This window comes from Anas platyrhynchos, chromosome Z (assembly GCF_047663525.1).
Source record: "Anas platyrhynchos isolate ZD024472 breed Pekin duck chromosome Z, IASCAAS_PekinDuck_T2T, whole genome shotgun sequence".
NCBI lineage: Eukaryota > Metazoa > Chordata > Aves > Anseriformes > Anatidae > Anas > Anas platyrhynchos.
This window is the reverse complement of record NC_092621.1, coordinates 9,198,403-9,212,970: the sequence shown is the minus strand read 5'-3', so window position 1 is coordinate 9,212,970 and position 14,568 is coordinate 9,198,403. Positions and strand designations below refer to the sequence as shown.

Here is a 14,568-nt window from a genome sequence, read left to right as displayed (position 1 = left end):
ATGCATACAAGAAACAGAACATCTGAAGACCACAGCAGTAGATGAAAAGTATAAAAATGTCAGAGACTGAGATACAACATCAATCTTCATCAATTCTTGGCCTGTGTACTCCATGATCATGTAATCTTCACTTTTAAAAATGCTGTCTTTGAGGAAATGAAAAAGGCAGGAATGTGGTGGTATCCATCTTTCAGAAGCAAGAATAAAGGAGTTTCTAACCCACAAAAGAATAGTATTCAATTAACTTAGTTTCCCCACCTATCACTAAATAATGATGGATGCTTTCAGAAACAGCTATCAGTTAAAAAATTCATTATCATTACCACAGACCAAGAAGGGAAACTCTCTTCTGACTGAAGAGATGATCAGTATATTTGCTGAAGCATACTGACTGACTAATTAGCTACTATGCCTTCTTAAATCCCTCTATTTGAAAAACATCTACCTTTACAACTTCTGCTGTTTGTGGACAGTTAGTGTAGGGTTTACATGGGAAAACGTTCAATACTGTTGCTGGCCCTAAGATCACACAGCACAATCAATGACAAAAATTTCTGTGAAACAGTTGGAACTGAAACGAATGGAAATGAAACTTACCTGATGATTCTTTTCTTTGACTATTCTGAATTGAAAAAATAAAAACATTTCACATTCTTCACTTGGGCTGATACCTAGGGAGCCTAATGCTCTTGCTCTATCCACTAAATGCATTGTCACTGCTAACAATATGAGAACAAAAATTAAATTAGAAAAGCTTATTACATAAAGCAATTTAGGGTCATTCTTCCAATTCCAGGGCAATCTTTCTGTTATAATTTCCTTGAAGCAAGAATAACTGCAACACAAGCTACCTATAAAAGATGCCTTTTATCCCCAATTTTATACCTCATTTTAGGGCTATTTTGTAATTATCACACAACTACATCCTCAGTATTCTATTAAAGTATAGTAACTGCAATGGCTTGAAAAGACAGAAGACTGCAGTCCTGTTCTGTCTCTCCATAGATCCTCTTTGGCAAGACACAGATGCGATCACACTGCCCCACAAACAAGTGGGAAGAGGCTTGGCTGCAGAGGAGCACAAGGCAGGGGCCATGTAAGTCTCACATTTATGCGCATGATCAAAACAGTTCTCGGGAGAATCATGTTAAAAAGTAAAGGACTAATCCAGGTTGTTGATGAGTATTTTTTCATGGTAATTACCATGATAATAACACCTCAGAAAAAAAGAGAGTTGATTTTAAAGTGGTACTTTAAAAACAGTGACAGTTTTTGGACTGATCAGAAATAAACAGGCTGTGCTGGCTTGGACCACTTCCTTGTCCTGCAAGTGCCTCCTTCCAGGAGGATCTGTTCCACAATCTTCCAGGCACAGAGGTGAGGCTCACTGGTCTGTACTTCCCCAGGTCCTCCTTTCTACCCATTTTGAAAATGGGAGTGATGTTTCCCCTTTTCCAGTCATTGAGGATTTCACCTGACTGCCATAACTTTTCAAATACGATGGAGAGTGGATTAGAAGCTACATCAGTCAGTTCCTTCGGGACCCTGGGATGCATCTCATTCAGTCCCATAAAGTTGTACCTGCTCTATTTCATCAAGTGGTCTCAGACTTGCTCTTTGTTTACAGTGGGAGGGACTTTGCTCCCCCAGCCCTTGCCTACAGGTTCAGGAACTTGAGAGAAATGGGAAGTCTGACTGGCAGTAAAGATTGAAACAAAAAACTTCTTCATTATCTCAGCCTTCTCCATGTCTCCCTTCTCATCCATCAGAGGGAGGTACATTCTCCTTGGCCTTTCTTTTCTGACAAATTTACTTATGGAATCCCTTCTCATTATTCTTTGAATCTCTTGCAAAGTTCAGTTCCATCTGTGCTTTGGCTTTCCTGATCCCATCCCGGCACATCCAGATGGCATCCCAGGCCACATGTCCCTGCTTCCACTGCCTGGAATATCTGAAGACACTATATGTCCATCCCAGCTTTCCCAAGAAGGGACTCTTACTTGCTCTGCTAACTGTACTCACTTTGTCCTAGCACTGCCTCAAGCCTGCTGTACCTTCACCTTTTGCTGAATGTCCCACGCCTGGCATACTCAGCCTCACACAAGGTGCTTCCCATCCAGAAGCACCTGGCATGTTTAGGTGTGAAAGTAGCTGACTGTAATTATTCAGAAAAGTGTTCCCACAGAAACAAGCACTGCCTTGTAAGGTGACATGATAATTAATTGCATTTCCCTGCAAAACAGCTGAGAGCAAGTTTGCACTAAAGAGACTTACCAGGAGATGGCAGTAACTGCAAGTCTCTTGGTTTTGTCATACTGGAACTTCCAGAGTGGGAGAAGGGTTCCTTTCTGGTCCCTGTATTCATCGGAGGCATCCTCAAAATATTTAAAATCTAAAAGCAAGAATCAAAGAATAGGTCTTGTTGAATAAACCTGAAATACATCAGCATGCTGTAGTAACAGACAAGCTTTGAAAGAGCCTCATGGCCTCTGTACAACCTGTTAGTATAAAAACTGTTTCAGTCCTTACATCTCAACCCCAAAACAGCATCTAAGTCTTGTAAATGCACTTTAACCAGCACCAAGTCCTTAAACCAAAAAGCTGAAGATTTGAAAGCAGACAAAGGATGAAAAAGAAAGCAGCAGCCCCAAGCAAGGAATGACCTCAAGCCACTCCCTGATCTAGCTGTGGCCTTTCAGGAGGTGGCTGAGCAAAGATAGGAAAACCCTTGCAAAATAACATCAGCACTACATATGTCTTGTGGATGGGGCCTGTATGCCAGCAAGAGGGTTGCTCTTCACTGGCTGCTTTGTCCCCAGCACCTGCATCCAGGAGGGAAGGAACCATCTGCTGAGGGAGGGCAGGGCATCAGGAGGGCAATGCTTACCAGATCTGTTGGCCCACCCTGCTCCGAACACTGATGATGTGCATTTCCTTTAAGTGATGGCAGACTGCTGTCCTGTTTGCCTTGTGTGAGTCAGCAATTGCTAGCCCTGTTCATTTTAGCCCTGTTTCTCTAACATTCAGCACTGGAGACGCCAGCATGCCATAAGGTAACCAACCAGTTGCCCACAGAGGCACAAACTGCACTCCAATGTGCAGTACACCCTGTCAACCTCTGCCTCGGCATCTTTTGCCAAAATTCCTCCTAGCTTCTCCACAGGAACTATTGTGATTCTTGCTACAGCTGTGGCCACTCATCTGCAGGAAAGAATCTGTGATTCTGTGAAAGAATTCCTGCAGGAGTGCAGGAATTCCTGGCTTGAGTGCAAACCGCATCTCCCTGCAGGGCCGTACCTTGTGCAATGTCATCAAATATGTTCTGATTCACCATTCGTTCCATAATTTTAGCAGCCTTTGAGATCTTGGTTATATCATCACTCTGTTGAAAAAAGATAAACAAGGAAGAGAAAATGTATATCCTTTTTACAAGTCCTTCAGACCTTTTGTGACTTAAAAACTTGAGTCTTTTTATCTGGGCTAAAGGATAATTTGAAGTTCCTCACACTAGCACCTAATGATAAGGGCAACTGAATTAAGGCAATAATTCTGTAAGTTCAGCAAGATGCCATCTATACCTGAGCTGCAGTAACTTCGGAATTTGTTCCTGATTTAGTTCAATGGTAAGATGCTTGTCTGCAAAGGTGGTTAGTCTTGTCTTCCTCAGCTCATCCAGTCTATCTCATGATGGGCTGAGCTAAAAGCACACACACGATCCCTCCCCCACTATTACCTCACCTGGTAATAGTTCAATAGCTTCAGTAACACAATCGTGTTTGATCATTCATCAGCATCCTCTCGTATCTGCCTGGAGAGCTTTACAGTATCATCTCTTAAGTTAAGATCACAGGATTTAGAAATCCTCCAGATAATCACTGGGTAATTCCAACTTGATGTATACATAGATCCATGAGCTTGTACAATATATAATAAACATGAAAAAGACAGTTTGCTATCCAGCTTTTGTTGAAATTGCTTTAATACTGCGTACAATGCCATCCTCCCTGCCAAGAAACACCACATGTGGGTAAACCTGTAGGTGTGAAGGTATGCAGAAAGAGCTTCAGGTATGCAAGTATTGGAGACCTTTGGGGGAGTGGCATCTCACAAGGCCAGCAGTCCCTAGGTTGGCATATGGCAGGTCGGTATGCTCATTTGATTGAGCCCAGTGACTGATCACCACAGTATCATACCATCTTCTTTTTAAACTTGATTCCTACCAATTTCTTTCTGTGTGAGTGTCCAATCCTGTGTGTGTTTGACTGAACACAAGCAAAATCCAAGCTGAACTAACCAGCAAGTAAGACAATAAGTCTATGGGCCAGTAACTGGAGGGACAGAGCTTAAAAGCACCCAGACTGTGCAGGACCATGAGGATGATGACAGCACAGCTCTGCATAATTATGTGAGAATACCAAGGCATATGGAAATTGCTATGACAGCATGCTGCTCCAAGGATCTGAATCCCCCTACAACTGCTGCCCCAAAGTCCCATCAGGGTTTCAAAGCCTTTCATCTTCAGCCCCCTGCCAGGGACTGATGGCTGCCAGCACAGCATGATTTCCTTCTCAGTGAGGACACTAAAAAGAAACTTGCCATCCTTGGCACAGCCCACAGAGTGGTCTGTACATAAAAAATAAAAATAAAAAAAAATGAAATGACTTGTCAAAACCATTGCACAGTCACAATCAGAACCAAGAATATAACATTGGATTAGGTGCATCCCAGCCCTCTGCTTCTTTCTTTGGCCCTGCACAAACTCAGCAAAAACAGAGTCTTGCTGCAAGAGCATAGAGATCACAGGACAAATGAGAAAAAAAGCAATTTTATAATCTATAACACTTTTCATAAATTCAGTTTGCCTGCATCTTCATTAATGTCTACAGTCTTTTTCACCTCAGAAAGAATAAAGTAGAACTTGGAAAAGTTTGCAGAAGAGCAAGAGGGATGACTCATGGTCTGGGATAGTTTCTGTTCCAGGAAAAACTGAGTGGGCTGGGACTTGCCAGTCTGGAGGAGATGGCATAACAAGACGTGAAACAGGTCTGTGAAATCCAAAAAAAAGCTGAGAGGATGGACAGTAGATGACTAGTCACAATACACAAAGTAGGGCTGTCAAGTGAAGTTAGTGGAAATCATCTTAAAAACAAGGAAAATGAGATGATTTACAGAAGGACAACATCTGTGCAACTCCCTGTCAAAGGGTGTTGCAGATGCAAGAATTTTACATGAGTTCAAGGAAGACTGAACAGATACACAGTACCTATGTGCCAAACCACATCAAGCCTAGGAAACAGCTGTAAGTATTGAAGGCCGGAAGAATATCTGGGGCTAGGCGAGGTATGATGTACACTTGCTGTGTTCTCCACCTTCCTTACACGTTAACTTATGGTTAGAGACCTGATTTGAATCAGCATGACCACTCTTGTGTTCTTCAGCTTTTTCCTAGGACAGTGGGAGGACTTCTTGAGAACCACACAGAAAAATTACTGCCATGTTCAGAATTATAGAAGCACAGGGACATATGTTTTCAAATGTCAACAGTTTAATTTTCTACAAAATATTCCTTAGACTCTAGGACTTCATAAGTACTGAGAGAAATTGAAGAGGGAGAGAAAGAGGATACTTGAAACATACCAAGTAGAAATCAATATTCTCAATTGCTGGGATTTCACTCTTTTGACTTTAAGTTGCTATTACTGCTTCTGCCACAATAAGACCTGTCGTTCTTTAAACCATTTCCCAGAAAAAAAAAAAAAAAAAAAGGGGGAAAAAAAAAAGAAGCAATTCACCTTCGCTAACATTTGTCCAGCAATATTGGGATAGTGATTAAAAAAAGGCCTTGGCTGCCACCAGTATATTCCTCTGAATAAGCTTAATTGACAGGGGTTAAATGTTGAAAAGGTTACATCTTGTTTTAGAAAAAGCAAAGAGCAATAAATAATTTTCTCTCCAACACTGAAAAAGACATCATTACTAGGTATAAAGAATGGATCCCACGGAGTCCTGCTGGTTCACCAGGTGTGTTAGCTAAGCTGTTATTCACCTACTATGCAGAAAAAAAAAATCTCTCTTCCCTTTTAACATGCCTGTCCTGTTGGAAGGAGCTAGGGAAGAACAGCAGTGCTGTACCCTACAGACATGAGCAAAACTGTAGCTCTTGTTCTCTTACATATCCAAGGAAAGCTGCACTGCAAACTTTCTGAATTTCCAACCAGAGACATCATCATTCTGGACTGAAGAGCAGAAGACAAGACTTGCTTTATTGTGTTGTCAAAGATGAATGCTAGATCCTGCGACATCTATAAAATCTTTTTTGTTGTTGTCATTGGTAAGCAGTTTAAAACAAAAAGAGCCTGTAATTACAGAAATAATGCATTATCCAGTGGAACGTTTTCTGCAATGCAGGAGACTGTCCAGATGAATTGAAAGAGCTTTATGTGAGCTTTCCTATTAGGTAGCTAAGCTGTTAGCAATGCAGCCATGAATAACTACATTTTTTAGCATTTAACTGCATCAGAATAAGTCATTTTCTCACTGGATCCTGTGCTATTTCAGGTTTGATTTATTCTGTATCCTACTGAAATAAATCTTCAGTGGGAATGATACGCATAATTTCATTTTTTAAAGACCTGTTTGAAATGATTTTTTTCTTTGTAGGGCAACTCTGGGGTAACTAGCCAAATGAGAACTAATCAGCTAACAAATTTGTTTCATTTATTTCCATGCATAAATTATTTTTAGAACAGCTATAATGTTACTTGAATCATATGTTAAGATAGATAATGGGCTGGTACTTTGAAAATAAATGTTCTGGTCTTGTTCTACTATTCATCAACACTAATTGCTTCACATTTGCCTCTCAGCAGCTGGCCAGTTGCAATGTGCAACTCCACACTCCTTGCAGCATGAAATAAGGCTTCTGTTGATATATCACTATATCCAGAAGACAAACCCCACCCTAAAACCAATGCAATAACTGCTCATCTTTCTTGCAATACATATACTGCTACTACAAGAACTCCAGGCTTTCAAAGAAAAAAACATGCTACAGACATGTTGGTCTCTGTTGCCCAGCCAACACCTCCATGCACTGCAAACACCCACTGCAAATCCCAAATAGAGACCCCAGTTTGAATGCTGTCAAGTAGTTATTCCTTTCTAGAATTGTGCTAATTTGTTCATTTTCATTATTTTTTAATACTGACACGTTGTAAGCAGCAGAATGAAGACAAGGGAGTTGGTAACAGCCCACCCTCTCCTTGTGTTGAACAGGAGCAGGCGAACACTAATGTGAAGGTTAATTGCATTTGGGCTTCAGCTGTTATTTCAAAAATACCTGCTGGTCATCCATGAGCTTCCAAATGAGAATTATAAACCAGTGGTCTGGGCTATCTCACCGGGCATATCTCAGAAACAGGGAATGCTATTGTGGGACAGACATAACAGAAATATCATTTCTCTGCTTACCCTCATACACAATTTTCTAGCAATGTACCTGCCATTTCAGAGCCACAACTCACCAGCTGATTCACTCATGTTTCTCCCTGCCATTTCAATAGTAAGCCCTCACCTTATCTAAGATTTTTTAATACTCCAAAACGCACAGCCTTCCTCTCCACCAGTTATTTCAGTCTGTACCAGTAGCAACCCTTCTGGTTTACCTAATCATTTCCCCAAAGGCATTATAGCAATAGCTTTACAGAACTTCAGCTAGATTAGCTTTACTACAATTTCCTTGTTAAGGGAAACCACAACTTTTCTCTTACCAAAGAAGAAAGATGAGATTATTTGGATACAGCCTACCTTTGGCAAACATATATGTTATTTTCTCATATTTACTCCCATTTCTTTATTTTTTCCCTCCGAATTAAATCTATTGCCATGTATTGGTACAGGTAAGACTAATGGAACCATTTTTATGCCTCTTACATATAATCTATCCTTGTTATTCTCCAACTACATAGTTCCACCCCTCTTTTGAAAGATCCTTTATTATCAGACCTGTGATTCTTACTATTAGACTTGTGATTTCATGTCTTGTCACCTCACAGTGAGAGGAGCCACCTTTCATCAACTTAGGTGCATTAAGCTCTGCTTAATTTTGCTTCTACCTCAGACACTGTAATTTCTCCGCTCACATAACATGAGGAGGGTCATGCAGGATCAGACCACAAGTATCTCTGGGCCAAGATCCTCTCTTTAACCAGAGCCATAAGCAGATGGTTCAGGAACAGTAAGAACAGGACAAGCAGATGCAATACTTCTGCCTGTTTCTCTTTGCTTACAACTATTTTCATCTCAGAAAATTTTGCATCATTCCTCTTTGATATTCCATGCTCTTCATCTTCTTTTCTGCTCCCTTTATTGAAAACTGAGGAAAGGTCTCAAATGTTGTATCCCTGCTCTTGCATGTAGTACATCCTCTTCTCTCTAGCTCCATTTGAGTGACAGACGTACTAAGAGATTTAAAAGAACCCATCATCACAGGCACCAGACAAATACTTTATCACCCTGTCTTTTATTCACTCATATTGTTCTTTACATCATACTCATCCTTCCTTCAGCTGGAATCCTTGGTTGTCTCCATTCCATTTTCTGCTAGCTGCCTCTCTCTTTGCCAAACCATGTCTTTCCTGCTTTTTCTCCTCATTCTTCAGTGCATTGTGTGCCTTAATTATACCTCTTCTCCCATAGCAAGGCCCTTCTGTTCCACTTCAAGGCTCCTTCTCTTCTCTGTCTTTGGCCACATTCTTCTTCATGGATCATGTTCTTCCTCACCCAGTCATCTGCTCCCTGGGCCTCAGTATTCTTTTAATTCATTATGTTCAACTCCTCACCTGACCGTTACTGTCAACTCCAGCTGCAGCTCGAGTTTTTGGATCTTCTCTTTCATGGTCTCTTATCATAGTAAAAGCTTCCATCAGAGATCCGGCTCCAGTAATGTTCATTCAGTTCTTTCTCTTCTTCCCTTTGGGCTGAATCCTGTGCTTTCTTGGTAGCTCTCACAGTCTCTTCCTGTTCAGCTGCTAGCCTTACAGAAACAATGGCAGAAACCAATTACTGTTTCTAGCCTTGGGATCCTTGATTTTAGCCTCTGTACAGGTCAGCCACATCTCCTGCTTGATGTTCCACAGTTACTCTTCAGCAATGATCAAAGGCAGGATGTCCTCAGAAAGTCTTTGGTAGGAAAAGCTCTGTTCCAATCAGTAAGTGTAGGCCAAACTATATAACCTGTGAGTTGGAAACTCCACAAAACCCAGTTTTACATTTACTAACTTGAGACAAGAACAAATTCTGAAGCCATCAATCTTTAATTTTCATACAATCACAGAATCATCTAGGTTGGATAAGACCACAGTTACCTTTTCCTTCAGGATCATAAAGTCCAACCATCAACCTGACTCTCCAAGTCCTATCACTAAACCACATCCCTTAGTGCCATGTCCACACCTTAAAAACCTCCAGCGGTGTGGACTCCACCACTGCCCTGGGCTGCCCGTCCCAATGCTTAAACACCCTCTCCATTAAGAAGTTCTTCCTCTTATCCAATCTAAACATCCCCCCTCTAAACTTGAGACTGCTTACTCATGTCCCATCACTTGTCACCTGAGTCCTACCACTTGTCACCTACAAAAAGAGACTGACAGCCTCTGTGCTACGACCTCATTGCACGTACTTGTCGACAGCAGTGAGGTCTCCCCTCAGCCTCTTCTTCTCCAGACTAAACAGTCCCAGCTCCCTCAGCCGCTCCTGGAAACTCTAGTTTTCTAATCCATTCACCAGCTTTGCTGCTGTTCTCTGCATACGCTCAAGCAACTCAATACCTTTCTTATAGCAAGGGGCCCAAAGTCACATAGAGCTACACATAACCAGATGTAATGCCTGTTTTAAGTCTGTGTCTAGCTTTGGATTAATCCAGATTAAATGTTTCCAATTAAGGACTGGAAAATTCAGCATTTTTTTTCATATACTTCAAACCGACCCACCAGCCTTGCAGTGGGTTTTAATTTTGAATACTGGCTCCACATAAAGAGGCCTTCCCTTTCACTTTTTCAGCATATTGACTTTCTGGGTTCCCTGCAATTCTTCTGCTAAGTGCTACAAGTGAAAGTCAAAGCAGCAAAATGAGGGAAGTGGATTTCAGATTCCCACTGTTGTCAGTTGAGCATGCAGCATTTTTTACAATATTGTTTCACTGGTAGAATTTTTATTTCATTTTAATGATCAGCTTTTAGCAGCCCACTCTGTAAGCTCATAATTGTATCACTGACTTCAAGCTTAGTTCTGTGACATTTACTCAGGTGAAAGGTTTATTAGCTTAGAAAGGACCATGAATTTCAATGGCACGGTACACAGGTGGAATCCTGTCAGAAGATGTTTCTGGTCTGCTCAAGCTGTAAGACTTGTGACGGCACAGTGCTACTGGGAAAGCTAATCCAACCAAATCCTCTATAGTTGTATCAGCATACAATATGAAAGTGCTAAAACCAGTTTCAGGAGACAGCTCATATTATATAGATGCACATTAGTTACAGTGATATATCTACATCTACATACTAGGGGCAATCTAAGAACTGAATTCCATGTTTCTGTGTTACAGTTCTCAGTGCATTTTTCTCTAATCAATATGGTAATATTTCAGTTTTCATTCTAAATGCAAGGTAGCTTTAATTTAGGTTGGGGAGAAAAAGAACCACCCGCTATTATATATAGATTAAACTCCAGTAATAAAAACCTCCTGAACCCTCTGAAAACATTTTGGAACATGAAGCAAATCCTTAGGACAGAGCAGCCTGGACTAGGAGTCAGCGCCATTCTCACTGCAAGACCACAGCACCAGCTGAGCTATTGGCCTGGAAGGAGTGATGATACCTGCTGCTCTGAGACACCAGACGTACGGAGGCTGCTGCTGGCCAGCAGCCCTTGCCATTCACCCTGCTACTCCACAGGACTCAGGGCAGCTGATCTCTGCTCAGGATGGTCACATTGCCACAACCAAGGTAGTACCATGCCATGTAATTAATGAGTGTGGCACAGCACTTCAAGCCTTGGAGATAGACATTTCTGTCACTTTCCAACTAAATGAATAAACAATGCATCAAAGATCACTGCCATCCAGGTCAAGCCTCCAAGAATTATGTATTACATACAGTACATTATGTATGCAACTATAAAATACATGTATTATAATTATATAGCATTATCATTAAAATAATAACAAGTAGTTAAATGTTTTTCACTACAGTGCTTTAATAAAATGTTGAGGGAATCCTAAATTTATTTGCCTTTCAGATTAAAAGATTATACTTATTACCTCTGCATCCCCTAGAAAAGTCTTTGAAAAGTCAGAGTGTTTCTTACCTATTTCTTTTATGCCTCCCATGCTAATCAAAAATGAGACACAAACATGGTAATGGACAAAAAGAAAAGCCATAAATCCCTCTTGGAATAAGGTTTGAAGTCAAGATTATGGCTTCACACTGTTGCTTTTTCATAAAAAGTACAGCAATTCAAAAATGGAACTCCCGTTTTGGAAATACAGTCCCTAGCAAAAAAAAATATTTTCATTTCTTAAGTTTATTACTTGCCTACTGAGAGAACTTGCTACATAGCCAGCATGCGTGGCTGCATTTCACCTGACTTACATTACGGAAGCATCCACCACCACTCTCAGCAAACTTCTTCCAGTGCTGTGAAATATACCTGTGATTCCAGAGAAGTTAACTTTCTTCCCTTCTTCTTCTCTTCTTTCTTTGCTATCTGAGCTTTTGGTTTTTCTTTCTCTTTTGACTTTTCCATTTTCTGAAGCTCCTCCATATAGGCATCATAGATCTCCCACTGAGAGAGAGACAAAGGCAGGATTTATCAGGATTTAGGTACATGCCAGAAAACAAACATCTAAATCATCACAAAAATATGATAGCCTTCACAATGGTAACATTGACAGAAGCTTATTATGCAAGAAATGAAGGATTGAAACCCTGGATATTTAGAGCTTGACAGGGCATGTCTTACTCTCTGAGAATGTGGTATTGCATTCCTAACAACTTCCTTTCCCTTGGGGGAGCTCTCTTGGTGCTTTGACTCCATATCCTTTTTTGTAGGACATTCTTTTTGGCTAATTTACAGTGTTTAATAGGAAACATGGATTAAACATCTGCTTTATGACATTTCTCATGTGGTGTTGGAAAATTAAATTGTAGCTGCTTAACACAATTTAAATCTTGGACTCTAACTCTGCAGCATATGATGAAATGGATACTGAGAGCAGTTTTACATTTTCTGCTATGCCACATGCCAGAAATGTCTCACTTGAGTAGATCCAAAAGTCATTTTTCCACTTGACAATTATTCATTAGTACTGGAGTACTAGTATTGTATCTGAAGCATTTATGTTACTTTCAGCAAAAAGAAAAGATGATCTACTTCTGACACATCAGCTTAGGAGAAGGAGTGTGATTCAAATACAAAAAAAGAGAGTGGAACACTAGAATAAAGAAGGTAGTAGAAATGTGTAGCAAAAAAAAAAAAAAAAAAAAAAAAGTGTCATAAATTTGCAGGCAGAAGTGAGAAGATGTTCCAAATATCAGAGAAAAGACAAAACGATGTGATGAAAAGAGCGAGACAAGGAGCAGAACAGAAAACTTTGGAAGAGGAAATATGAATGCAAGATAAAACAATAAGGTAGAAGATTTTAGGATAAAAGGCCTTATGTTGAAGTATTTTTAATGTCCAAATTTTCAAGAGAATAAAACGGAAACAAGGAAAATATTTTTCTCTTAGTTTTCAAACATTTCAGGCAAAATTTCAGCAACAGCCTGGTTATCTTAATAGCTATATATTCTCCAACTCTAAGGTCACCTCACTGCCAAAAAAAAAAAAAAAAAAAAAAAAAGGAAAGGAAAGGAAACACCAGCTGAAGGGATCGAAGATCTCAGACCAATTACTCTGTGATTTCAAGTTCAGAAATAAACTGGATTCTAGTCTTCAGCTTGACAGAGATGCCTTCCCTTCCCCTCCTATCACTCGCCTACAATAGCATTTTAGTTGCTGTCATTGCTTAATTCTTTCTCCTGGGTGTTCCTGTCATACACTGATAACATTGTCTGAGACAAGATTTGTATCAGTGATAAACACAGATATACCTTGTAAGTATCTGTGGGAAGCAATCAGCAGAATTGGCTGTATTCCCTTGCCAAAGAAAGCTATAGCATGTTTCACACGTAAAATATCATGCACAATATTTTTTTCATACTTTTAATAGATGGAGAAAGTTATATAAAACAACCGTGGAACAGTTCTTCATCATGAATAAACAGGCACTTTCCTACTACCTAAAACAGCCCCAAGTCTATTTCAACAGGGTTCAAGTGTGGGCCTTCCATGTGTCTTATGCTATAGTTCTCATTGTGTCCAAATTCAGGCTTTAGAAACCTGTTGACTGCTTTCTCCTATAGCTAACTTTAGATTAATAAATAAATAAATAAATAAATCTGTGTATGTCAAATCTTGACAACACTCTTAGAAACTTTGTGAACCCCTGTAAACTCCCTGCTGCAGGAAATCTTCAGAGGTTTCTATTCTGTACGCACAGTGCTCAAAGTGGAGATTGCAACAGAGATGTCATATATTTTTTCATTATTTTGTTCTTCCCCTTTGAGAGAGCCCATCTGACCAGGTAGTGAATGATGGATCACAGTTCCTCCTAAATGACCAGCTTATCCCCCATGTATTGATGGAAATTCTTCAACAACAGTGCAGTCCCCACTCTGAGAGCTATATCCCAGGAGGAGTCAGGGCCTGCAACATGCAGCTGCAGTTGTGTCCCTGTTCCTGCAGAGTTCAGCTGCATCCCAGTTCCTGCTTAGCCCAGACCCATTTTCACAGTGTGGTTCCCTACTTCCATGCCTTTAAGACTCTTTAAAGCAAACTGTCCAGGGTGGCTGGTGATCAATCAAAAGCAGCTAAACAAAAACTTTTGACCTTAGAAATATAAACCATTAGCTAGTTCACCCATTAAGGCAGAAAACACGGCCATGTTAACTTGCTCTCAGATTTAAACTAGAGATCAAAGCCCCAGTATGGGAGTTCATCCAAGTACAAGGATGCAAAGATAACAGTTTAGTTTCTCCTTTCTCATGTCTCATGCATTTCCTATGTATGCTCTAAAGAAAGCTTATGCAGTCAAAAGGATATACCTGGTTAGCAGTGGCTGAAAAGTTTTTACAAGGTGTAGGTTCCGACTGACACGCTCTTTCCTAAATAAAAAAATAAAAACAAATAAATAAATGTAATTTTTGCACTGGGACTCTTTACAACAACACATTCCAGCTGTGGAAACTGTCTTCTCATAGCAGATAGTTAGAATAATATTGATCTTGGATTAGTTCTGCATTCAAATAATTCCCAAAGCACTACACAAACATTTTTGGTTATCATGCAACTCCACACAGATTTTCTGTAGACCAAAAGAATGTCCACAAGATGATCTTTATTCTTCAAAGCCTTCTTAGAATATTTAATTTCAGTATTTTATTTCAAAGGTCTTGAAATGATTTGTTTCAG

At 40.1% G+C, this 14,568-nt stretch overlaps 1 protein-coding gene across 3 annotated transcripts in view; it reads right to left on the bottom strand.

Annotated features, from left to right (window-relative positions):
* Positions 1–14,568, bottom strand: part of DNAI1 (dynein axonemal intermediate chain 1) — a 137,060-nt gene that overhangs the window by 104,277 nt on the left and 18,215 nt on the right. For all 3 annotated transcript variants that reach the window (XM_038170634.2, XM_072031379.1, XM_072031378.1), the window contains exons 8-11: positions 14,202–14,261; positions 11,707–11,841; positions 3,298–3,382; positions 2,275–2,392 (exon numbers count right to left, since the gene is read on the bottom strand). In XM_038170634.2, coding sequence (XP_038026562.1) covers positions 2,275–2,392; positions 3,298–3,382; positions 11,707–11,841; positions 14,202–14,261 — 398 coding nt within the window. The remainder of the gene's footprint in view (positions 1–2,274; positions 2,393–3,297; positions 3,383–11,706; positions 11,842–14,201; positions 14,262–14,568) is intronic.